The sequence below is a fragment of the Macaca mulatta genome, chromosome 7 (genome assembly GCF_049350105.2).
Source record: "Macaca mulatta isolate MMU2019108-1 chromosome 7, T2T-MMU8v2.0, whole genome shotgun sequence".
Taxonomy (NCBI): domain Eukaryota; kingdom Metazoa; phylum Chordata; class Mammalia; order Primates; family Cercopithecidae; genus Macaca; species Macaca mulatta.
Genome location: NC_133412.1, coordinates 146,260,470 through 146,286,334, shown reverse-complemented (window position 1 = coordinate 146,286,334; position 25,865 = coordinate 146,260,470). Strand labels below are relative to the sequence as shown.

The 25,865-nt window shown below is 40.1% G+C and overlaps 1 protein-coding gene across 3 annotated transcripts in view; it reads right to left on the bottom strand.

Annotated features, from left to right (window-relative positions):
- The window catches only part of RBM25 (RNA binding motif protein 25), a 69,790-nt gene that overhangs the window by 8,247 nt on the left and 35,678 nt on the right, over positions 1 to 25,865 (bottom strand). For all 3 annotated transcript variants that reach the window (XM_077941336.1, XM_077941337.1, XM_015144046.3), the window contains 11 exons: positions 18,022 to 18,207; positions 15,779 to 15,832; positions 15,462 to 15,545; positions 11,754 to 12,040; positions 9,093 to 9,315; positions 8,890 to 8,979; positions 7,293 to 7,366; positions 5,351 to 5,501; positions 2,265 to 2,589; positions 1,618 to 1,892; positions 1,173 to 1,271 (listed from right to left, as the gene is read on the bottom strand). In XM_077941336.1, the coding sequence (XP_077797462.1) occupies positions 1,173 to 1,271; positions 1,618 to 1,892; positions 2,265 to 2,589; positions 5,351 to 5,501; positions 7,293 to 7,366; positions 8,890 to 8,979; positions 9,093 to 9,315; positions 11,754 to 12,040; positions 15,462 to 15,545; positions 15,779 to 15,832; positions 18,022 to 18,207 (1,848 nt within the window). The remainder of the gene's footprint in view (positions 1 to 1,172; positions 1,272 to 1,617; positions 1,893 to 2,264; positions 2,590 to 5,350; positions 5,502 to 7,292; positions 7,367 to 8,889; positions 8,980 to 9,092; positions 9,316 to 11,753; positions 12,041 to 15,461; positions 15,546 to 15,778; positions 15,833 to 18,021; positions 18,208 to 25,865) is intronic.

Sequence of the window (25,865 nt, the reverse complement as noted above, 5' to 3'; positions counted from 1 at the left end):
ATTACAAGGCTTGGGCCACCACTTTGCTAACATTTTATAGAACTTTATCTTCGGCTAGCGTGATGGCTCACGCCTTGTAATCCCTGCACTTTGGGAGGCCAACGCGGGCAGATCACTTGAGGTCAGGAGTTCGAGACCAGCCTGGCCAATGTGGTGAAACCCCGTCTCTACTAAAAATATAAAAAATTAGCCTGGTGTAAACCAAACACTGCATGTTCTCACTCACAAGTGGGAGCTGAACAATGAAAACACATGGACACAGGGAGGGGAACATCACACAGCTGGGCCTGTCGCGGAGTTGGGGGCTAAGGGAGGGAGAGCATTAGGAGAAATACCTAATGTAAATGATCGGTTGATGGGTGTAGCAAACCACCATGTTACACCTATGTAACAAACCTGCACATTCTGCATATGTACCCCAGAATTTAAAGTATAATTTAAAAAAAAAGAAAGAAAGAAAAAAAAAAAAATTAGCAGGATGTGGTGGCATGTGCCTATAGTTCCGGCTTCTCAGGATCCTAAGGCAGGAGGATCACTTTAGCCTGGGCATTCAAAGCTGCAGTGAGCCATGATTGCGCCACTGCACTCCAGCGTGGGGGACAAAGCAAAACTCCGACTCAAAACAAAAAACAGCAACAACAACAAAAAACAAACAAAACACAATATCTGCCGAGAACACAGCCTGTCAGTCAATAAACACTGATTGTTACTATGATACAAAACGAACTATTTTCATCCTATCCAAAGGATGGGTGACTGACAAAGGAGTTGATAGCAAAAGCTACTGGCTATGTACATAAAATCTCAACATAATTATTCTAACCAAGACAAGAAGAAGATGGCATAGCATTCTCAGGGGCAGAAAGAGAGCACACAATTGGCAGTAACCAGCAATTCCACCCTCCTTAACCCACAGAAAGAAGAACACGTGGTGTGCAGAGTCTGAAGTTAGATGGAAGGGTTCATTAAAACAGACATAAATCTGCATCCACTGCAGTGAATAATGAAACACACCAAAAATAAAAATAACTTTTAAAAAGCAGATATAAATCACTTAATTGAACCTAAACCATCATGCAACTTGACTCTGTAAAATTTCTGCTCTTTTAAAAAGTGTCTAATATTTTAATATATAAAATAAAAGCTGGCATGGAAGAGAATAGAAGACTAACCTTAGAACAAACAAAATCAACTAATGTAGCTTCCTCTTCACCTATATATTCTATGATTTTCTTATTAATCCATGGTCTAATTCGACGTTCCATCAGTATCTACAAAACAAAGCATGGTTACTGAATTAAAGAATTGTAACTTGCGATCACAGTTATTAAAGCTTCATGATTTTTCCTGAGACTAAAATATGTTAATTCACAAGTTGAACTAAGACAGATATGTATCAAGATACAATCATCTGCTTTTAATAAGTCTTCAAGTACCACCAAAAAATTTTCCATTATTACTAATTTCTTGACCATGGCATTGAGTTGGTGTCAAGATGATCATCCCTACTTATTTGACATTAATAGAATCAAATGAGGTTTTTTTTCCTTCAAATGAATTTTTATGGCATATTCCAACTGTTCCCAATAACATGATGAAATATAATTTCCTACTCACAGAATCCACAATAGACCAATCCAGGGGATAAGCGAAGAGCTCAGGTTTGGCTGTAGGGATTTTCTCAATGAGACTCTTAATGTGTTTACGCTTTTCTTCAGTGTTTACAGTGCCTTTGGCTGCATTTTTATCATCTTCACCATAATCCAAGGGAACCAGTTTCCTTTTTCGGGGTACGTCATCACTGTCTTCATCCTCAAATTTGTTAAAGACACTATCTACAGGCAGTTTCTTTCTCTTCACAGAATTAGGCTGACCAGGACTATTGGAAGCACCTACAGTAAAAACACTCTCTTAGCATGATGACTTAATTTCCAAATGTTTCATTTCACAACCCACCATCCCTCAAAAGCAATGCAAAATATACTTCCACAAATCTTAGAGAAAGATCCCAACTGTAAAAAATAACTCACTACTCACAAGTGCTAGAAAATTAAACTTTTCACTTCTTCTCAGAACTCGAGGCAGCTGCAGATATAGGAGCACTAGTAAAACTATGAAAACAATCGTGAGCTAGAAAGGCATTTTTTAGTAATCTTCTATCTACCTAACCAAGCAAAAATATATATTTTTTTCCTTAAAGCACAATACAGGTATTTGCAGGGGTGAAGGGAAGAAAATAAAGAAGGAAGGAAATGCTAACGTACCCAGTTTAAGACTTAGTCCTATTTTTGGCCTATGCTCCTCAGGTTGCTGTTGATCTGGTGAGTTTTCATGAGGAATAATAATACCACAGGGAGACTCATCTCCAGGAGTGTTAGGTGTTGCATTGCCACTGGCAGAGGAAACAGACGGAGCAGAGCTGATGGGCCTCAGAGTAGGTTTCAGACAAGGCTTTTGCTCTGGCTCCTCTTCCTCTTCCATGGGTTCTTCTCGTTTTTCTTCTTTTTCTTGCTTTTCTTCTTCCTCCTCTTCTGATTCTGGCTCTTGCTTTATTTGTGGCTGCCTGCGCCTCTCAGCCTCTTGTTCCATCTAAAACCAAAACAATAATCTGATTAACTACAACTCTACACCATTCAACTTGATTTTTGTTTTACATTATCTCTTGTAAAATGTCTTTATGAAAAGAGAAAAAGCCAGGCGTGGTGGCTCACGCCTGTAATCCCAGCACTTTGGGAGGCCGCGGCAGGCAGATCACCTGAGGTCAGGAGTTTGAGACCAGCTTGGCCAACATGGTGAAACCCTGTCTCTACTGAAAATACAAAAATTAGCCAAGTGTGGTGGTGTGAGACTGTAATCCTAGCTACTCAGGAAGCTGAGGCAGGAGAATCGCTTGAACCTGGGAGGTGGAGGTTGCAGTGAGCCTCGCAGAATTGCACTACAGCCTGGGCAACAGAGCAAGACTCCATCTCAAAAAAAAAAAAAAGAAAAAGAAAAAGAAAAAAAAAAGGACATGGGCAGTGGCTCAAACCTGGGTAAAACAGGAAAACCCCATCTCTACAAAAAAGTATAAAGAAGTTAGGCACTCTGCTCATACTTGTAAGTGTCCCAGACACTCAGGAGGTAGAGGCCTGAGGACCACTTGAGCCCAGGAGGCAGAGGGTGCAGTGAACCAAGATTCCACCACTGCACTCTAGCCTAGGCAACAAAGCCAGACTCTGTCTCAGGGAAAAAAAAAAGGCCAGGCACGGTGGTTCGCGCCTGTAATCCCAGGACTCTGGGAGGCCAAGATGGGCGGATCACTTGGGGTCAGGAGTTCAAGACTAGCCTGATCAACATGGTAAAACCCCGTTGCCACTAAAAATACAAAAATTAGTCAGGAGTGGTGGTGCATGCCTGTAATCCCAGCTACTCGGGAGGCTGAGGCAAGAGAATTCCTGGAGCCTGGAAAGCGGAGTTTGCAGTGAGCCGAGATGACACCACTGTACTCCAGCCTGGGCGACAGAGCGAGACCCCGTCTCAAAAAAATAAATAAATAAAAATAAAAATACAGGCCGGGCGCGGTGGCTCAAGCCTGTAATCCCAGCACTTTGGGAGGCCGAGACGGGCAGATCACGAGGTTAGGAGATCGAGACCATCCTGGCTAACACGGTGAAACCCCGTCTCTACTAAAAGATACAAAAAATTAGCCGGGCAAGGTGGCGGGCGCCTGTAGTCCCAGCTACATGGGAGGCTGAGACAGGAGAATGGCGTGAACCCGGGAGGCGGAGCTTGCAGTGAGCTGAGATCCGGTCACTGCACTCCAGCCTGAGCGACAGAGCGAGACTCCGTCTCAAAAAAAAATAAAAATACAAATACAAAAATTAGCCAGGCAAGGTGGCATGCACCTGTAATCCCTAATACTAACCAGCTACTTGGGTACCTGAGGCAGAAGAATTCCTTGAACCCAGAAGTCAGGGGCTGCAGTGAGCAGAGATCACACTATTGCACTCCAGTGTGGGCAAGAGAGCGAGACTCCATCTCAAAAACAAAAAAAAACAAAACAAAAAACAAAAAAGGAAACAGCTTTATTTTAAAAACAAAATACTGGCCGGGTGCGGTGGCTCACGCCAGTAATGCCAGCAGCACTTTGGGAGGCCGAGGCGGGTGGATCACCTGAGGTCAGGAGTTCGAGACCAGCCTGGACAACATGGTGAACCCCTGTCTCTACTAAGAAAACATAAAAAATTAGACAATCCCAGCTACTCCAGAGGCTGAGGCAGGAGAATCGCTTGAACCCGGGAGGCAGAGATTGTAGTGAGCCGAGATCACGCCCATTGCACTCCAGGCTGGGTAACAAGAGTGAAACTCCATCTCAAAATAAATAAATAAAAACAAAATACTTTGAATGGCAATAGAGAAGGAATTTAAATCGCAGAAAGTAAGTGTCAGAGCAAATTATAGGAAGAACAGGTTCAACTATAGAAATAACAGATTCTAGCAAAGTGGCATTAGAAGACATACAATAGGCCGGGCGCAGTGGCTCAAGCCTGTAATCCCAGCACTTTGGGAGGCCGAGGCGGGCAGATCACGAGGTCAGGAGATCGAGACCATCCTGGCTAACATGGTGAAACCCCGTCTCTACTAAAAAAATACAAAAAAACTAGCCGAGCGAGGTGGCGGGCACCTGTAGTCCCAGCTACTCGGGAGGCTGACGCAGGAGAATGGCGTAAACTGGGGAGGTTGGAGCTTGCAGTGAGCTGAGATCCAGCCACTGCACTCCAGCCTGGGCGACAGAGTGAGACTCTGTCTCAAAAAAAAAAAAAAAAGACATACAATAGAATGGCCAGGTGCAGTGGCTCATGCCTGTAATCCCAGTACTTTGGGAGGCCGAGGCCAGTGATCACTTGAGGTAGACCAGCCTGGCCAACATGGTGAAACCCTGTCTCCAACTAACAATACAAAAATTAGCTGGGCGTGGTGGCGGGCACCTGTAATCCCAACTATTTGGGTAGTTGAGCCAGGAGAATAACTTGAACCCAGGAGGCAGAGATTGCTTGCAGTGAGCTGAGATCGCACCACTGCACTCCTGCCTGGGAAGACAGAGCCAGACTCCATTAAAAAAAAAAAAAAAAAAGACATACATAGAAAACAAATGAATAAGACATCCGCAGGATGTTTAGAATGAAGTTGTAAATCAACTAATACTGACAACTTGTGTAATTAAAGTACTAATAACGTTCCACAAAATAGCACGTTACATGGAGCATAAAATGCATTTCCCTTAACTATAAATTAAACTGCATCATAGTTGGCTTTAAGATGACATGATAACCTTAAAACAAAATCATGTGGATGGTGTATAGTATCTTACCCTCTGGAGCTCTGCATCTGGATCTGGATGCCCTTCTGCCAGAAGGCGCTGCCTGATTTCCTCAAGCTCTTCCTTCTCTCTCTTCCTATCTCGTTCATCTGCTTCCATTTCCTTTTCTCTATCACGCAATCTTTTCTGAAGAGCACTTCCTCTGTAAAAGTGAATGATAAAAGGCTTCATTTAATACTCAGATCATTGAGCAGTACACATGACATCTCCAACAGCACCTCTTTTCAATACTACAACCTGCATGCTAAGAGGTTAAAGAATGTCTTAATGTTCCATATTTATAGAACACACCAGAGTGTGTTCTCTACCTGTAAATGTATAACAAATAAGCATTATCTTGTCATTTACCACTACGTTCCCTTCATCCTTAAAGTCATTCTAATAAATGTTTAAAGAAGTAAAATAGTCGCTTTCAGAAAGGCAGCTCACATTTTGTGCCTATTTCACAAGGAATACCCAACAAATAATTTTCATTTTCCTAGATACCAACATAAAAAAATATATAAAGTAGCATTAGTAGCACTGAGAGTTCTGTATCCTCAATTTATTCACTTGTAAAAAATATCTCAGAAAGTAGTGCAGAATCAACAGAAAGCAGAGGTTCTCTCCTATCTAACAGTTCATTACTTCTCAGAATGTTGACGTTATACATTGCCACTTTATGCTTCTAGCCTTCAATAATTTTACTGATTTCATGGCATTTTCTACAAAGCCAAATCCCTGGCACTCTTTAAATTTAAGCAACTAATTACAATGTTTTAATTATTTTGGCTATATTGTATTAAACTATATTAAATATCTTCACTATGATTGTATCATGTCAGACAAATTAGATAAAATACTACAGATAAAACAGAACTATAGATAAAATAGTATCAAGACACTGTCTATATCCCCAGGGAACTTACAGTTTGGATGGAAGGAAGAGCAAAACAAGCAATTTTGCCATAATGTCATAAATACTAGAATGAGAGTAGTTTGAAAATGCCATGGGAACAAAGAATGAGAGAAGGCAGTTGTCACACTCTTACTTCACAATAATGTATCAATTTGGAGATGGGGTGACAGACAGAGGTCAAATTGCTAGGAGACCAAAATTTCTAGACAAATCCAGATAGTTACAGAGATTAGTTGTAACTCGCTATAAAAATTGGACCTAGGAGACAGGTGTGGTAGCTCACACCTATAGTCCAACCTACTCAAGAGACTGCGAAGGGAGGATTGCTTGAGCCCAAGAGTTCAAGGTTACAATGAACTATGATCATGCCACTGCATTCCAGCCAAGGTAAGACCCTGTCTCTAAAAAACATCAAGAAAAATTTTTAAAAATCAGACCTATTTACAACACACAAAGATAAAAATAGTATTATTTGATATAATACTATCATGGGCTCCCCTACTGCACAAAAGATGTATAGAAACGTTGATACTTGGCCGGGCGCGGTGGCTCGAGCCTGTAATCCCAGCACTTTGGGAGGCCGAGACGGGCGGACCACGAGGTCAGGAGATCGAGACTATCCTGGCTAACACAATGAAACCCCGTCTCTACTAAAAATACAAAAAAAAATTAGCCGGGCGAGGTGGCGGGTGCCTGTAGTCCCAGCTACTCGGGAGGCTGAGGCAGGAGAATGGCGTAAACCCGGGAGGCGGAGCTTGCAGTGAGCCGAGATAGCGCCACTGCACTCCAGCCTGGGTGACAGAGCGAGACTCCGTCTCAAAAAAAAAAAAAAAAAAAAAGAAACGTTGATACTTTTCTGATAGGTCTTTTCTCCCAAGAAAACAGTATATTCGCTATAGAAGTAATTATTACACGGAATGTGAAAGTTTCTTGTTTTCTTATTCCACTTAGTGAACCTGCATCACCAACTGTGCGTATGGGAAAATACAGCTAATAAAAAACCAAGTAGGAGTCCACAGAACAAGCCTTCTTTACCTGTAATATTTGGGGTCATCTCTATCATCATCATAGTCTTCTAAAAATTCTTTTAGTCGTTTAGCTTCTTTGGCCTTTGAGGAAATAAGGACAATGTATAAAAATAACATAAAAGCAATAAAGATTACCCTTCCCTTTTCCGTGTAAACAGATTTTTCAGACTCAGACATTAACCAAGAGTAATGGGAAGATTTATAGGAATTTCTCTTCACATAATTTTAGGAAAAACATGGCCGTTTCAATAAATGAAACTAAAGTTTCTCCTGGATCCCAGAATTTAAACCATATTTATTAATGTATAATGTATCCAGCTATTTGGTTTAAATAAACTTGTTGGGCTAGACTGGGAAATGTATTTTTACTATTTTCTATAGAGAAAATATTTTCTAATTTAAGTTGGAGGTATCTGCACAGCTCTCTCTCTACAGTTGTACATAAAATGTTTTTACTGTAAAATGAGATATGTATAAAATACCACTGTATGCCATAAGATAATAATACTTTGGTTAAAAAAAAGATTTTTCTTATCCCCTTAAATTTTATTTTTCATATACTTCATATATTAATTATAAGTCCCATTAGACATTTTAAATTTTTTGCCTCTAAGAAAAGTCCGAATGAGGACGTATCTGTAAAATGCAAACCACATATATATACTACGCTACAATAAATATGCTCTTTGAATATAATCGTCAAAATACAATACCTAAGCACACCAACAAAACTGGAGATTATCTTATTAAATGAAAAATACGGCTCACACCTGTAATCCCTGCACTTTGGGAGGCCAAGGCAGGCAGATCATTTGAGGTCAGGAGTTTGAGACCATCCTGGCCAACATGGTGAAACCCCATCTCTACTAAAAATACAAAAATTAGCTGGGTGTGGTGGCACACACCTGTAATCCCAGCTACTCGGGAGGCTGAGGCAGGAGAATCGCTTATCACTTGAACCTGCGAGGAGGAGGTTGCAGTGAGCCAAGATTGCACCCCTGCGTGGATGGCAGAGCAATACTCCGTCTCAAAAAAAAAAAAAAAACCTATATACATATATATATACACGTTTACATGTATGTATGTATATGTTTTTTAATTCCATTTTTAAGGTAGATGATACTATAAGAAATAGTTTTTAAGAAACGCAGAAATTTAAATCATGTTCATCAATCAATTTAAAGGTTAATGCCTACCTAACTCTAAACTGATAGCAAACAAGCCATGAGATAAAATGAATCTCTTACTCTTAACTTATGGAATTTGAAATGCAACTATTACATCTAATAACAACAGTTCAACAATTTTAAAAATATGCAGATTCTTAAAAATAAGTTAATAACTTTTTGACTTAAATATTACTATGACAAATTTACTTTGATGGTATACAGAAAGATAACTTTGGATGCAGCAAAAATTTGAAAAGAGGAAAAAAGATTTTGGTGTACTTAAATTGGCTCAAAATGCTCAAAATACATAAAAATTAAATTATTCATGAACAGAGAAGCATGTGCATTTCAATTATTAAGTTACTTGTAGTCAGCAGTGAAGATATAATCTGACTTTATACCTGAAAAATCACTTACTTTGGCCTAGAATCTTACCATTTCTCTTCTTCTTTCTTCTTCTCTTTCAGCTTCTTTCTCATATTCCCGGGTTTTCTTTCGTTCTCTGATTTCCCAATTCTTAAGGCGCTAAAAAAATTAAAATTTTGAAAGCTTTAAAAGTTTAGACATAGCGTTCTATAAATTTTGGTTAACCTATTAAGGGATATCAAGATAAGAATAAAAGCATTTGTTCAACTTACCTCTTGATAAGCAGCTTCTTTCTCTCGGAGTTTTCTTTCAAGTTTTCTTCGTTCATATGCATCTTCTTCATCTTCTTCTCGGTCTCGTTTTTTGTCTTTTTCTCTTTCTCGCTCCCGTTCCCTCTCTCGCTCTCTCTCTCGCTCCCGTTCTCGTTCTCGCTCTCGTTCTCTCTCTCTCTCTCTTTCCCGCTCTCGTTCCCTTTCACGATCTCTGCTTTTTTCTCTAATGTAAACAAAATATTTTACAAACCTGTCAGTCTACTTTCTGTTTTCAAGACCAAAGTAAAGGAGGACAACATACATTATGAAATAATATAAAATCTCACAGGCCAGAATCTAGCACTTGATTTCCAGAGAACTATATAACCTCTTCTACACTCACGAGAAAGACATAAATTGCAGTCACAAATCCTAAAATGCATTCTAATATCAATGTTAATGCTTAATGGTATGTCAGAAAACAAATACAATCTAAATATAAAATAGTTACAAATCATTAAAATGAATGATTAGTTAATGCACATCATATACTGGAGTAACAGTCAATCCCCTGATGGTGTAAAACAGAAAAAAGGAAAACTGTTAATTCCCAAAAGAAATATGAAGGACTAATGAATATGTTAAGAGATAGTAAAATAATCTTTTGTTTAAAAAAAAAAAAAGAGATAGTTTAGCTTACTAGTAATCAAGGAGTAAGTGCTGGCAAACGTGGAAAACAGAGAATTTTGACATGTTGCATGGATTAAGTTAGAACTTTCATAAGTATCAGCACTGAAAGTCCTCAAATATTTAATTAGAATGATAAAATCTAATTCCAGCATTTTAAGAAGCTGAGGCAGGAGGCTTGCTTGAGGCCAAGAGGCATGGTGGCACGTGCCTGTAGTCCTGGCTACTCCAGAGGCTGATGTGGGAAGATCCTATGAAACCAGGACTTCGAGTTTACGGTGACCTATGATTACATCACCGCACTCCAATCAAGGTGACGGAGCACGCCTGTCTCCCAAAATAAAAATAAAAAAAAAAATTAAAAAAAAAAAAAAAAAAAAAAAAAGGTAGTAAAACCAAACTGCAGATTATATATAGTATGGTGCCAAGGAGCTAATCAAATAACTGCATGTATGTGTATTTAATATGTATATATGAAATATACTCTTCATGGATACACTTATGCCATAAATATGAGAGATGGATTTTATACATACCAACCTCTCAATGACTGTATCAGGGATGGACAGAATGAAATAATTTTAATGCCTACTAAAGGTTGAGTTTCCAGTTCTAGTTCTAGCAATTAGGTGAAATGACCTAAAGTGTAACTCCCTCTAGCCATAATCAAGAAAGAAACTGCAACACAGTAATGTACATTTTAAAACTAGCTTGAAGAAAAAGGAGCTTTTTCTCTCTTCCTTGCTGCTTTCTCCTCTTCCTTTGTTCATGTTTGCTATACCTCATTGCTCAACAATGAGATGACTCATCAAAATAATTCAATATAAGGCCGGCCGTGGTGGCTCACACCTGTAATCCCAGCACTTTGGGAGGCTGAGGCGGGCAGATTACCTGAGCTCAGGAGTTCGAGACCAGCTGGGCAACATAGTAAAACCTGGTCTCTAAAAAAAAAAAAATTCAAAAATTAGTCCGGGACAGTGGTATGTGCCTGTAGTCCCAGCTACTCGGGAGGCTGAAGCAGGAGAATTGCTTAAGCCTGGGAGGCAAAGGTTGCAATGAGCCAAGACTGCACCACTGCACTCCAACTTGGGTGACAGAACAAGACCATGCCTCAAAAAAAAAAAAAAAAAAAATTAACCAATATAATTTAAAAAATTTAAATAAAAAATAAAACCTTCCAAAGAGCAAAATTACTAGGAGCCAGAGGTAGAGGTAGATAGTAAATTTATAGACAGAAAGATTAAGCTGTGGCAGTGCAGTGGGCTAAAAAATCAAATAAAAATGCTAGGAGCTAAAAAGATGTGGTGCTAGAGTTGATGTCTCAGTATACAGAACTTCAACAAAAATAACAACTTAAAAAATACCCACAGACCCAGGGAGACAGCAGGGAGTCATGTCTGCCCAGAACACTGAGTGGCCACTGTGTTTCTATAAAAAGTGGCTTCAGACAGAAATTAACCAGAGTTGAAAATTATTACTTTCACCCATAGTGAGTGAGAGTGTGCGTGTGTGTGTGTGAGAGAGAGAGAGAGAGAGAGCGCGCGAGAGAGACAAAGAGAGAGAGAGACAGACAAAGACCAAGTTGTCTCTAAAAAAAATTCTCAGGCCGGGCGCAGTGACTCACGCCTCTAGTCCTAGCACTTTGGGAGGCTGAGGCAGGCGGATCACTTGGGGCCAGGAGTTCAAAAACCAGGCTGATTAACATGGCAAAACCCCATCTCTACCAAAAATACAAAAAATTAGCTGGGCATGGTGGTATGAACCTGTAATCGCAGCTACTTGGGAGGCTGAGGAACGAGAATCACTTGAACCCAGGAGGCGGAGATTGCAGTGAGCCATGCTCAGCCACTGCAGTCCAGCCTGAGTGACAGAGTGAGAATGTCTCACACACACACAAAAAATCCTCTCATTCCATGAATGCAAATGGTACTCTGGAGGACTACCTGGTAGTTCTATAAAAGCTATTAGGAAACAGTAACTTCTGTAAAGACTTACCTTGATCGACTCCGATCCTTATTACGATCTGAGCTCCTTTCTCTATCCCGGTCACGATCTCTCTCTCGATCCCGATCTCGGTCTCTCTCTTTCGTCCGGTCACGGTCCCTATCCCGTTCTCGTTCCCGCTCCCGTTCTTTCTCCTTTTCTCGTTCACGTTCTCTTTCCCTTTCTCGTTCCCGTTCTCGCCTTTCTCGTTCCCTTTCACGCTCCCTCTCTCTTTCTCTCCGTTCTTTCTCAATTTCCTGTCTTTCTTTTTCCTTTTTGCCTTTCTCTTCTTCCAGTTTCTAGAAACCAATAAAAGCACTTTTAGAGTTAACTCTGTAGCTCCAGTATTCAGATTTTTCCCGGCGCAATGCCCAATATTGGGAACAAAAACACCAAACCACTGATACACTAATATTAAATACTTGTGGTTTTATGTGACAAATTAAACTGAAGCAATCACAAGACTAGAAAGATTTCGTGCAAAACCATATACTCTACACAGACCAGGAATCTCCAATCTTGGATGCTGGGAGATTGTGTCAGGTGTGGCTGGCCACTCAATGACTATGTACTAACTAAAATGACCATGAAGAATGTGGTGGTTCGAAATATTTTCTATAAATACTATCATTGGTTAAAACTCAACTCTGTCCATTATGGATTTCCGTAAATCCACAAGATGATTAATAATAATTAAAACCCCAGACTGCGCATTACCTCAAGTTGAGGGTTTCAAAGGGCAAGTGGTACAGAAGAATACCTATAATGCAACTAAATAATCTCTGCCCTCTGATTTGCCCACCCTCCAAAAGAAACACAAGCTGAATTCAGCCAAGAACTGCTTTATTATCTATGGAAACATTTACTCCCACCATTACAAGATGGACAGCCCACCAAATACAAAAAGTTTGAAAATCACTCACTTCAAGCAAAATATATGTAACTGTAATAGTTTCATTTAAAATATTTAAAAGCAATACACTTATGCCCATTATGCCTGTAAGACAATGAAAATATATTTACAATGATAAATCCATCCTTGGAAGGAATGATTGTGCATTAACTTACAGATGCTGTGCTAGGACATGGATCGCCAACACTGGATTAACCTTGCCTACAAGCTATGTTTCTGGGAGGAAGAGCAAGTACATGGTTCACAAATAAACCAAATAACAAAGTCAGACCCAGTTTGTACCCTGAAAAGATTACCAGTGTACCACACGGTTTCTACACAAACTCAGAAAAAAATATCCCAAACAGGTAAAACAATACAAAACACATTTATCCCTTTTGTTTCACGTTTAGTTTCACCGAAATGAAATTTTAAACTGCAACAATAAAATGTGCATTTTTCTTTTCTCAGTCATGTAATGCATTTAAAACAACTTTAAAAAGCAATCTTACCTGTCAGATACTCTCTTTCTCTTCCTCATGGATCAGAGAACTGATAGCAGGTTATGAAAGAAAAGCTAATGTATGAGCAACATATTCAGTTGCTGTGCCAGTCTGTATCGAAGTAGAATGCAGGCAAAGCCAAAACTGAATACATTGAAATTACAAAGGGATGAAATGAGATGACAGAAAGAGGACAGAAACTGACAGCTATTAAACGGGGAAAAAATCTCATTTCTGAAACAGTTCTAATGAATATAAAAATTTATATTGTAAAATGAGGCTAGACTATATAAAACTTACCTCAGTGGCATACACTTATAAAGAAATTTGTTTATTTCTGAAATAGATACTTACAGAATATTTTAGCTGTTCCAATACTAATTTTCCTGTAGAATTCCTCAATTTTTAATTCTTGCTTATTTCACTGTGCTCTTTATATTCAGTAATAAAAATAACCATTTGTTTCAGAACTCATTTCAAAAGTTTGATTCTAAGTAAATGAAAAAGTGAGTGAATCTAGTCCATACTAAATGTTTCCTAAAGTTTATATATGATAGATATATACACATGTATATAAGTATATGTATACATGTAAACATATACATGTATTTTTTAAAATAAAGACTGGAGAAGGGAAATGAGGCGAGTCTAAAATCACGTAAGAAAGTAATGAAGAGGAAAGGACAGATTTTTAAAAAATCATAAATCTTACCTCATTCTCTCTTCAGACTCATCCGTGCTGTAAATGGACGCCCCCTGCCACGCTGATACCCTGACAGTCTGTGGTTATTTAATAAACTCATACCAAAACATGCAAAGGTTCACTGAGCTCATTTTTTGTTACTGAAGTTTCAAACAACCCTTTTAGCCAAACCACCCAATAAAAAAAAAAACTGTTTTGGTTTTTCATTTTGATCTCTTTTTATTTTGAAAAGACATTCTGAAAATTCAAAACATTCCCTCCAGTGAAATAATACTAAGGCAGTAAAATGCCTGACAGATTCCCAAACTTTAAAGCAAATATATTTTCAAATTTTTCTTAAAACATGATTTCCTCATAATTTACCAATAACATGACAGGGTTTAACAAATAAATAAAAAGAAAAAGGGGGTAAACCACACACACAACCATATACCATTTTTAAGCTTACTCGGTCCTGAATTTGAGTATTATACCTAACCAAAATTATTCATCTAAAATGATTTCCCATAGACCACCTTTTCAACTCTCAAAATTAATTTTGGGAGAATTATGTTTGTGCTCTTAGACACATTTAATTCTTGAAAAAGCACTGTGTATATGAGCAAGGGCTGGGCATCTGGATAGTAAGTGTTCAGCAGCATTGATTCATTGGCATTATTTGTGAACTACAGATTTTGAAAGCAATGGGAAAAAGTAAGAATAAAAGAGAAAACGAACATTTAACATTTCACTGAGTTAAAGATCTCTCAGTCTATCAGTAAGAACCAGCAACACCTTATTATCTCTACCATCAAAATACATGTCATGCAGTGTTTGCATTGCACCGTCCAAAAGCATCATTTTCAACACCAGCGAACATTCACAGATGCACTGTCATTGAGAGAAGCTTCAAATAGGCAAAACTCGTGAGTGGGATTTACTATGCATAAATACCCATTTCCAAGCCAGTTACCCCTTTGCATATTTTTCTGAGGGGGCATCCATAAATATAATAAAAAACAGAAGCTCATACTTACATCCTATTCCTTGTTACTTTCCAAGCTGAGAGTTTCATCTTGCATTAGTCACCATATGATCTCTATCATAATGGTGGGGGTCAATGAATAGATTAGCTTTATGGGAATTTACAGTTCTTCCATGCATCTAAAATTTGGTAAGTCTGGTAACCACTGACCTACTTTTTAAAATCTCCCCCACTCAACTTAAATCTATACAAATATAAAATGTAAATTTTAATCTCAGCTCTCTAAAGAAAGGTAATCCTAAGATCAAGTTAAATAACTGCCCCCAGAAATACACTACAGTGTATGTTATCCTGCTGCCCCCTGAATCTAAGTCTGACCTTGATGTTTATGTTGAAATCTAAAAATAAAATTAGCTTCTATTCATATTAAAGTGAGATGACTGCAGAATAGTCAGTAACTGAAAAAACTAAGCACAATATGTCAAGGACTACTTTAATATGGTATTGGTCTTCTGTTTCTTTTTTCTATCTAAATATCAATTAAACCTATAAAAAGCATTTAAAATTATATTCTAATTTAAGGTTGTTTTTTTGTCTCTTTGCTTTGGATTCTGTAAAAAGTCTAGATTGGTATCAAGTGAAAAGACAAGAATACTACCTTATGTGTGTCTCTGAATTTGCTGATCTCTCGAGATATCAGGTCTCTTTTGTCTTCTTCCATTTCTATAGCATTTATATCCTCCTAAAAGAAAACGAGCAAAGGAGCTAATGAATAAAGAACAACCTACTTCAATATAAACAGTTAAAGGTTAGATATTCTGTATAAGTCTCAAAGAGTAAATAAGTAAATAGAACATCCACAATAACAAATCTAACAATCTAAAGTTAAATAGTGAAAAATCACAAAGACAAGAATGACAAATCAACAATCAGCAGTAAACACAGGTATTGTCAAAGCCTACAATTTAAACGAACCTTAGTGATGAGCGGATAAGGGATCAGTGGGGCCACTGGAAATCTGCGGAAAATCTGCGAAAAAATCCACCAAGAATCTTTTTTAAAAAAGAAAAACAGAGCTCATACTACTTTTGTGATAATTTCTTGATTTCAAATTACTTGCGAATAAAAGTGATTTCACTCTCTTCACAATAACTGATCACACACCACCTCCTCTCTGGATACTCGAACACCCCCAAAAAATGGAAATATAGAAGGTGATCTCATAGTAGCAGGGCTTTCTAATCATACCAACAATATTTATCCATAACTCCTGCCACAGAGGAAGATTTTATTATCTCCTCCCAATTCATATCAAACAAATATGTTATTTTTCTCCTTTCCCACTAATGAAGAAAGAGAAAGAATGAACTCTACAGGCCTCAATTACCCTGTACCTTACTGACCCTACCAATTACCATTCCTAATAGAATACACCTCATTAGAAAAGTTATGGGTCGGGCACAGTGGCTCACGCGGATCACGAGGTCAGATCGACAACATCCTGGCTAACACAGTGAAACCCCATCTCTATTAAAAATACAAAAAAGCAGCCAGGCATGGTGGCTGAGGCAGGAGAATTGCTTGAACCCGGGAGACAGAGCTTGCAGTGAGCCAAGATCGCAGCCACTGCACTCCAACCTGGGCAACCGAGTGAGACTCCATCTCAGTGGGGGGGGGGGGGGAGAGAAGAACAAAAAAAGAAAGTTCTATGGCCAAATGAGGAAATACATACCAAATAATAAAAATGTATCTGGCCACAAAGAAAACTGAAGATGGCCTAAAAAGGCATTCAAATTTAAAATAATGTAAAATGTAACCATCCATTCATAACTAATCATAATATATATATAAGGTAGTACTTTTTTATTATATAATGGATGCATATAAAACACTGGCTATGAGTGGGTCACGCTTGTAGTCCCAGCACTTTGGAAGGCTAAGGCAGGCAGATCATTTAAGCTCAGGAGTTCAACACCAGCTTGGGCAACATGGTGAAACCCCGTCTCTACAAAAAACATAAAAATAGCTGGGTATGGTGGCACATGCCTATAGTCTCAGCTTCTCAGGAGGCTAACGCAGGAGGATCACTTTAGGATGGGTATTCAAGGCTGCAGTGAGCCGTAATTGCGCCACCATCCTCCAGTCTGGGTGACAGAGCAAGATACTGTCTCAAAAACATAAATAAATAAAACAAAAGACTTCCAATATTTGTGGGATTTTTCTTCTTACTTTACAGACAGGGTCTCGCTCTGTGGCCCAGGCTAGACTCAAGGCTCATGGGCTCAAGTAAACCTCCCCTCAGCCTCCCCAGCTGCTGGGACTACATGTATCAGCCACCACTCCTGGTTTCTTCCATTATTTTTAAAAGAACATTTCCTATAATTTATCTAAGTTTATCCAAAGGAAATAAGTAAACCTTTTCTTTCAACCTGGACTGCCCACTGTTCAATTAGCTTAGGGCGACAAAGAGGTAGCAATCAATTCACTGAGGAGGAATGTTTCAAGTTGTACTGTTCTTTCAGAATCCTCCAGTTTGATTATTCAATACCACTATTGTTCAGGGAGGGGAATGCGACATAGTTTCTAAAGAAAGGCAGCTAAAAATTAAGAGTGGGTGGAAATCTTCAGTGAATCAGATCTGGTTTCCTGCTTAGAACAGAGACAGAACCACCATAGGCAAACAAAGTAAAATAAGGGTCAGGTGCAGTGGCTCACGACTGTAATCCTGGCACTTTAGGAAGCTGAGACAGGAGGATAACCTGAACCCAGGAGTTGGAGACCAGTCTAGAAAACATAATGAAATCCTGTCTCTGTAAAAAAGTTTAAAATGTATTTTTAATCCATTTTTTAAAATAATTTTTAAAAAATTTTAAGGCTGGGAGTGGTGGCTCACGCCTGTATCCCAGCACTTTGGGAGAATGAGGCAAGTGGATCCCTTGAGGGATATATGGCATATAACCCATGTGCATTCTCCCATATACTTTAAAACTTCTCTAGATTACATACAATGCCCCACAGAACCCCAGAGGCGGAGGTTATAGTGAGCTGAGACTGCGCCACTGCATTCCAGTCTAGGAGACAAAGTGAGCCTCCATCTCAAAAAAAAAAAAAAAAAAAAGAAAAGAAAGAAAAAAGAAAACTGACATGTAATCAAAGCATAAGAGTGATATCATAAAAAACAAATGGTAGAAATTATATGTTGTTGTCAGAACACATACGTCCTCCTTCTTTTCCTTCTTCTTCTTCCTGGGGTGAGAATCAGATTCCTGTGAGGGGGCATTTAGCTCACTGGAGTATTCACGAATTAAAACTTCAATAGCCCCTTTAATCATCTGATCTCTCCTCTTTGTTTCTTCATCCAAGGCTTCTTCATCGTCATTAGTGACAGTTTCTGGCCTTGCATTCTTAAAGAAAACAGCAAATTCAGGGGAAAGAAAAATCAAGCAAGAAAATCAAAATCACTCTACAACAACAGTTAACAAACATACATGTTTTCTCAAAAACATCTCTGTAGTCCTATTAAACACAGAGTTGGTTTTGTTCTTAACATCATAAAAGCTTCATTTTTTTAAAATTTCACTATTCCTGAGATATTAGCTCGTTTTCATTTTCTTTTTTGTAATAGCTAAAAAATTCTGGCCCCTAAATTTCAGGACTAGCACACTCTATAACACATCTGCAAACCATTCACAAGTTTTCAGACTGTTTTGCTCAATAGGTACACAAATAGTAACAACTGTATGTAATCGTTCATTCTTTTAAACAGATACTAAATGGCTGAAAATTCAGTTATGCAGTAAAGGCAAAATACAATTTTAAGTTAATTGTGAAAGCTACCGCACAGAATAAACAAAATTGTATGTAGATTAAACAAAAACATCAGATTGCTAAATACACCAAAATGCCAGAATCAGGAGTTTAGGGGCTGAAATGATGGCTTATTTCCTATTTGGTTTCTACGAGTTCTTACAATGCAAGAATACCACTTATAGAAACCATACACTAAGAAGGAATCAAAGTAACTATTTGTAGGTCTTTATCAGTAATTTTCTGGCCAGGCGTGGTGGGGCTCACTCCTGTAATCCAGCACTATGGGAGGCCGAGGGGGGCTGGATCATGAGGTCAGGAGTTCAATCAAGACCAGCCTGGCCAACATGCTGAAACCCCATCTCTACTAAAAATACAAAAATTAGCCGAGTGCGGTGGTGCATGCCTATAATCCCAGCTACTCGAGAGGCTGAGGCAGGAGAATCGCTTAAAACCGGAAGGCAGTGGTTGCAGTGAGCAGAGATTACGCCACTGCAATCCAGCCTGGGCAAAAGAGCGAAACTCCATCTCAATAATAATAATTATTATTTTCTAAGAAGTCTAGATTATTCCCTCTATGTGGGGGAAATTGTTGGCTTCTAACGTGCTACAATAGTGGTACATGCCCCAAAGTTTTTAAAGACTTACTTGGTAAACATATACTGTGCACATTTTCAGATACATACAAGAACCATGCTCATGTGCATACATGCCTGGCTCTTGGTCATAATTCCTGCAACTCTATTCAAGGTGAATTTCATGCCTTGTGGCTCCTTAACAACGTAACTTAGCACTAACTTTATAAGCTGACCACCAGCATTCTGAAAGCTGTCTCCAATGGATATATATTCGACAAACATTTTCTTTCTTCTTCTTTTTTTTTTTTTTTTTTTTTTTTGAGACGGAGTCTCGCTCTGTCGTTCAAGCTGGAGTGCAGTGGCTGGATCTCAGCTCACTGCAAGCTCCGCCTACTGGGTTTCCACCATTCTTCTACCTCAGCCTCCAGTGTAGCTGGGCTGACTACAGGCGTCCGCTACCTCGCCTGGCTAGTTTTTTGTATTTTTTAGTAGAGACGGGGTTTCACTGGGTTAGCCAGGATGGTCTGGATCTCCTGACCTCATGATCCACCCGTCTCGGCCTCCCAAAGTGCTGGGATTACAGGCTTGAGCCACCGCGCTCGGCCAACATTTTATTTCTTAATTACTCAATTCTTTTTTTTTTTTTTTTTTTTTCTTGCTCTGTTGCCCAGGCTGGAGTGCAGTGGCACCATATCACCTCACTGCAAGCTCCGCCTCCCGGTTTCACGCCATTCTCCTGCCTCAGCCTCCGGAGTAGCTGGGACTACAGGTGCCCGCTACCACGCCCAGCTAATTTTTTTGTGTTTTTAGTAGAGACGGGGTTTTACTGTGTTAGGATGGTCTCGATCTCCTGACATCATGTTCCGCCCACCTCGGCCTCTGAAAGTGCTGGGATTACAGGCGTGAGCCACCGCACCCTTAAGAATTCGTTAGCAACGAATTCTTAAGATCGTATGGTGAGAAAAATGCTGTACTTAGACAGAGTAAAATTCAAATTGAAAAATGCGCTCTTTTCCTCAAGCTATACCAATACACAGTAACAGATGGGTTATGACACAGATAACTTAAATATAAGGCATTACATGTTATTATAAAACTAACCACTTGGCAGGGCACGGTGGCTCACGCCTGCAATCCCAGCACTTTGGGAGGCCAAGGCGGGCGGATCACGAGGTCAAGAGTTCCAGACCCGCCTGGCCAGCATGGTGAAACCCCATCTCTACCAAAGTTACAAAAAATTAGCTGGGCATGGTGACACGTGCCTGTAATCTCAGCTATTCGGGAGGCTGAGGCAGGAGAACTGCTTGAACCCAGGAGGTGGAGACTGCAGTGAGCCGAGATCACTCCGCTCCCTTCCAGGCTGGGAGACACAGCAAGACTGTCTCCCCGCCGCACAAAAAAAAAACTCGCTCCTGTAATCCCAGCATTTTGGGAGGCTGAGGTGGGCGGATCACAAGGTCAGGAGTTTGAGACCAGCCTGACCAACGCTGTGAAACTCCGTCTCTACCAAAAAAACACAAAAATTCCCCAGCCGGGTGCAGTGGCTCACAAGGTCAGGAGATGGACACCATCCTGGCTAACACAGTGAAACCCCGTCTCTACTAAAAACACAAAAAAATAGCCAGGCATGGTCCCAGCTACTTGGGAGGCTGAGGCAGGAGAATCACTTGAACCCGGGAGGCAGAGACTACAGTGAGCCAAGATCGCACCACTGCACTCCAGCCTGGGCAACACAGCGAGACTCCTTAAAAAAAAAAAAAAAATCCGTATAAACCCTAAATTGAGTTTATATTGTTTCCACTGTAAACCAAAATTTAAATATCAATATGGCTATTTTACCTGAATTAGAGATAAAAGCATTTGGAATTAACTAACTCACATTTTTAGAAGAAAAGTTTATTAACCCAAAAATCTTAACTGATTGCTAATATTTAAAAAAAAAAAAACTGATTATGGTAGATGATCAGGTTAGAAAGACACTCCACAGACTGGCAAGTTTCATCTAAAGCTCTATCTCTGGAATATCAACCATACACAATTTTCTGATTTTCCGTTTTTTTCTTATACTTCAGAAACCAGATGGCCAGGCGCGGTGGCTCACACCTGTAATCCCAACACTTTGGGAGGCCTAGGTGGGTGGACCACCTGAGGTCAGAAGTTCAAGACTAGCCTAGCCAACATGGAGAAACCCATCTCTACTAAAAATACAAAAAATTAGCCAGGAGTGGTGGCGGGTGCCTGTACTCCCAGTTCCTCAAGAGGTTGAGGCAGGAGAATTGCCTGAATCCAGGAGGTGGAGGTTGCACTCCAGCCTGGGAGACAAGAGTGAGACTTTGGAGGGCGAAGCGGGAGAAACCAGAAAGCATATTCAATAATACTGGGAAACAAAAGGTCAAGGATTCAGCCATATAGGAAGCTGATAGATTGTCTGTAATGTTTACATGGCCCACCTAGTTGGTTCTTTTCAGAGAAATTAAAATTTCAATAGTAAAGCTAGTGGCTGTGAAGTTAAACAGCTCTGCTGGGCTCATTCTTTGACAATGAGTTCTAGAATGCAAAGTACGAACCTTTTAAAAAACTTAAGGAAATGCACAGTTCTTTCTTTTGAGAAAATGTAGACTCAACTAGGCTAATTTCCAGACAAAGATGTTCACCTGCAGCAGCTGTCCTCTATTAACAGGTTCTTTCCAGAGAATAACTGTGTTTCCAGCACTTGTCAGTGTTCATTCTTGAATATATGGTTAATTAACTGTGACTTGTGACATACAAGCAGATATACTGTCTCCTATGCTATTTTTGCTGGACAGCCAGAAAGCAATAGGACATGAACTAAATTAGCATGGCCACCTCACACAGAATACTTTTACTACTAAAGGTCAGTAAGAAATGAAAGAAAAAAATTTACTCCTGTAAATTCTGCAAAATCTACATTAAACTGTTCAGTCAAGTTGTTTGACAAGATATCTTATACATGTCCAAAATTCTTCTTAAAATTCTGAATATGGCTGGGCACAGTGGCTCATGCCTGTAAACCCAGCACCTTGGAAGTCCGAGGCAGGAGAACTGCTTGAGCCTAGCCCAGGAGGTAGACACCAGCCTGGGCAACACAGCGAGACTCCATCTCATTAAAAAAAGAAAGAAAATTCTGGATCATGAAAAATATATTGCTCTCCTAGACAAACTCATGTTTCCTTTTTAATCAATGAGAAATACGGAACTGTTTTCTCTTCCGCCTCAGAGGAAAATGCCTAATAAAGCAACACAAAGGGTTCTCAATGTCTTGTTCTCCTATCCTCTACTTAAGTAACAGCCTTCTAAATTTCTCCAACTAATCAACGATCAAGAATAAAAAACACAGCACTTTGGGAGGCCGAGGCGGGCGGATCACAAGGTCAGGAGATCGAGACCACGGTGAAACCCCGTCTCTACTAAAAATACAAAAAATTAGCCGGGCGCGGTTGTGGGTGCTTGTAGTCCCAGCTACTCGGGAGGCTGAGGCAGGAGAATGGCGTGAACCCAGGAGGCGGAGCTTGCAGTGAGCCGAGATTGCGCCACTGCACTCCAACCTGGGCGACAGAGCCAGACTCCGTCTCAAAAAAAAAAAAAAAAAAAAGAATAAAAAACAATCACCATGTCATATTTTTATGCTGAAAAATCATGGCGGCAGTGGCCATCTATCTCGCACCCACCATCTTCCCCCTCCCCCTGCTCCCTCCCTCCAATCTTTCCTCTCCGGCTTTCCTACCTCCCTCCACCCAAAACCACCCTTAAAAAAAAAAATCATGGCAAATCTCTAATCTACTCCACTATATAGTAATATTTGCTTACATTATTGATAAAAATTTTTTACATCAGATAGAATGCTTTTTTAACCTATATTGTTGAGTAAAATTAACACTAGGAAAATATGCCATGTTTATCCTATGACTTCAAGTACCACTGGGCAAGAAGCCAAAGGGCACTCAGAAATACACATATACAGTTGGAACAATAAATCATATAACTGATGTCTGTCAACTGTTTTAATTTCATTTTATTAAAAATAATTTTTCTGTGTGATTTTATTGCATGTAACTTCGCTTTTTCATGAGACAGAGTCTCACTCTATCACCCAAGCTGGACTGCAGTGGCGCAATCACGGCTAACTGCAACCTCTGCCTCCCAGGTTTAAGTGATTTTCCTGCCTCAGCCTCCCAAGTAGCTAGGATTACAGGTGTGCGCCACCACATCCGGCTAATTTTTTTATTTCTTTCTCAGTAAAGACAGGGTTTCACCATGTTGGCCAGGCTGGTTTCAAACTCCTGACCTCAGGTGATCCTCCAACCTCGGACTCCCAAAGTGCTGGGATTACAGGTGTGAGCCACCACATCCAGACACATATTGCTTTTCCTGAAGACCAACAAACAGATCTGAAGTGTGGTTACTCTGGCTAATGTTGATTATACAAGAAATCAACATTTCTTGGGCACAGTGGCTCCTGCCTGTAATCCTAGCACTTTGGAAGGCTGAGGTAGGTGGATCACTTAAGTCCAGGAGTTCAAGGCCAGCCTGGACAACACAGTGAAACCCCACCTCAACAAAAAATATAAAACTTAGTCAGGTATGGTAGTACATACCTGTAGTCCCAGCTGAGGCAGAAGGATCACTGGAGCCTGGGAATAGGAGGTTGCAGTGAGCAGAGATCACACCACCCCACACTCGAGCCTGGGTGACAGAGCAACACTCTGTCCTCACGCCAAAAAAAGCAAGCAAGCAAGCAAGAAATGCCAAGTCACCTTTCCTAATTTATAAAAATACGTAGTATAGTGATTTATTTCATTTTCAGAGTTTTTCAGTATAACATTTACAAATGCTACAAATTAAATGACCTCACAAACCGAAGATTAAACACAAGAAAACAGTGAGTCCTAGCAAATCAGAACACTTTGAAGGTACTGAATCCATACCTTTAACTAGTTAGTATACAGTCATCACAACAAGGCAAACCTGAAAATTCTTATTTCAAACATTTCTGTTTTTTTGAGGTTTTAGTGATGTGACAGGCAGTATTACTGATTTGAAATAAAATATAAATATAATTTCCTTATGAAGCAGGGTAAGGATAGTAAGACTGACAGATAAGCAACTGTTAACAAATGTTAATTCCATCCTTGCTTTAGGCAAGACACTGTCCTAGGTGCTGCTGAGGTACAAGATTAAAGAGACACAGCCCACAAACTTATCACCCTTTCTATTTGTAATCAGAGATGGGGGTTGAAAGAGGATATGGGAATGAGATGGGTAACAAAGGGCTGTGAAAGAGAGAGACATATAAACAATATTTACTAAAACAGCTACAAAGATCTGCTTTATACGGGAACAGAGGACTTAATTCTGTCTGAGAGAAACTGAGGGTAGGCTGATAAAGTCTATATTAATCAAGGGACATGTTAATTATAAGTATGGATAGAATTTCAACAGGGAGCTTGGATAGGGAACAAAGACATGAGATGCCAGCAAAGCAAAAAGGAAGATTGTGGAGGTACATGCAGTAGTATATGCAGAGGAGGAAAGAAGGAAGTTAGAAAGGTGGGCTGGAGCGAGCCTTGAATGTCATCCTAAAAATATGGGCTTTATGCCGGGCACCATGGCTCACGCCTGTAATCCCAGCACTTTGGGAGGCCAAGGCAGGTGGATCACCTGAGGTCAGGAGTTCAAGACCAGCCTGGAAAACATGGAGAAATCCCACCTCTACTAAAAATATAAAAATGAGCCAGGGGTGGTGGCGGGTGCCTATAAACTCAGCTACTCGGTAGGCCAAAGCAGGAGAATCACCTGAACCCAGGAGGTGGAGGTTGCAGTGAGCCAAGATTTTGCCACTGCACTCCAGCCTGGGCGACAGGGCAAGACGGAGTCAGAAAAAAAAAAAAAAGGCGGGGGGGGGGGGTCTTTTTTCTGTAAGAAATCTAAAATCATTAAGGATGGGTCTCATATAATAAGCAAGAGTGTGATAAAATTATACTTGTTTTAGAAATACAGGCAATGCTGGCCGGGCAGAGTGGCTTGCACGTAATCCCAGCACTTTAGAGAGGCCGAGGCAGGCGGATCGCCTAAGGTTCAAGACCAGCCTCACCTACATAGTGAAAACAGAAAAAGTAGCTGAGCCGAGCCTGGTGGCAGGCACCTGTAATCCCAGCTATTTGGGAGGCTGTGGAGGGAGAATCACTTGAATCTGGGAGGTGGAGGTTGCAGTGAGCTGAGGTCACGCCACTGCACTCCAGCCTGGGCAAGAGAGTGAGACTCCATCTCAAAAAAAAAACCACCAAAAAACAACCAAAAATCTACATTTGGCCAGGCATGGTGGCTCACACCTGTAATCCCAGCACTTTGGGAGGCCAAGGAGAGCAGATTACTTGAAGTCAGGATTTCCAGACCAGCCTGGCCAACATGGTGAAACCCCATCTCTACTAAAAATACAAAAATTTGCTGAATGTGGTGGCGGATGCCTGTAACCCCAGCTACTCAGGAGGCTGAGGCAGGAGAATCACCTGAACACGGGAGGCAGAGGTTGCAGTAAGCCAAGATTACACCACTGCACTCTAGCCTGAACGACAGAGACACTGTGTCAAAAAAGAAAAAAACTACATTCATACACAGAAAAATGTCCAGAAGAACATACATCCAAACTATCTAGTGTT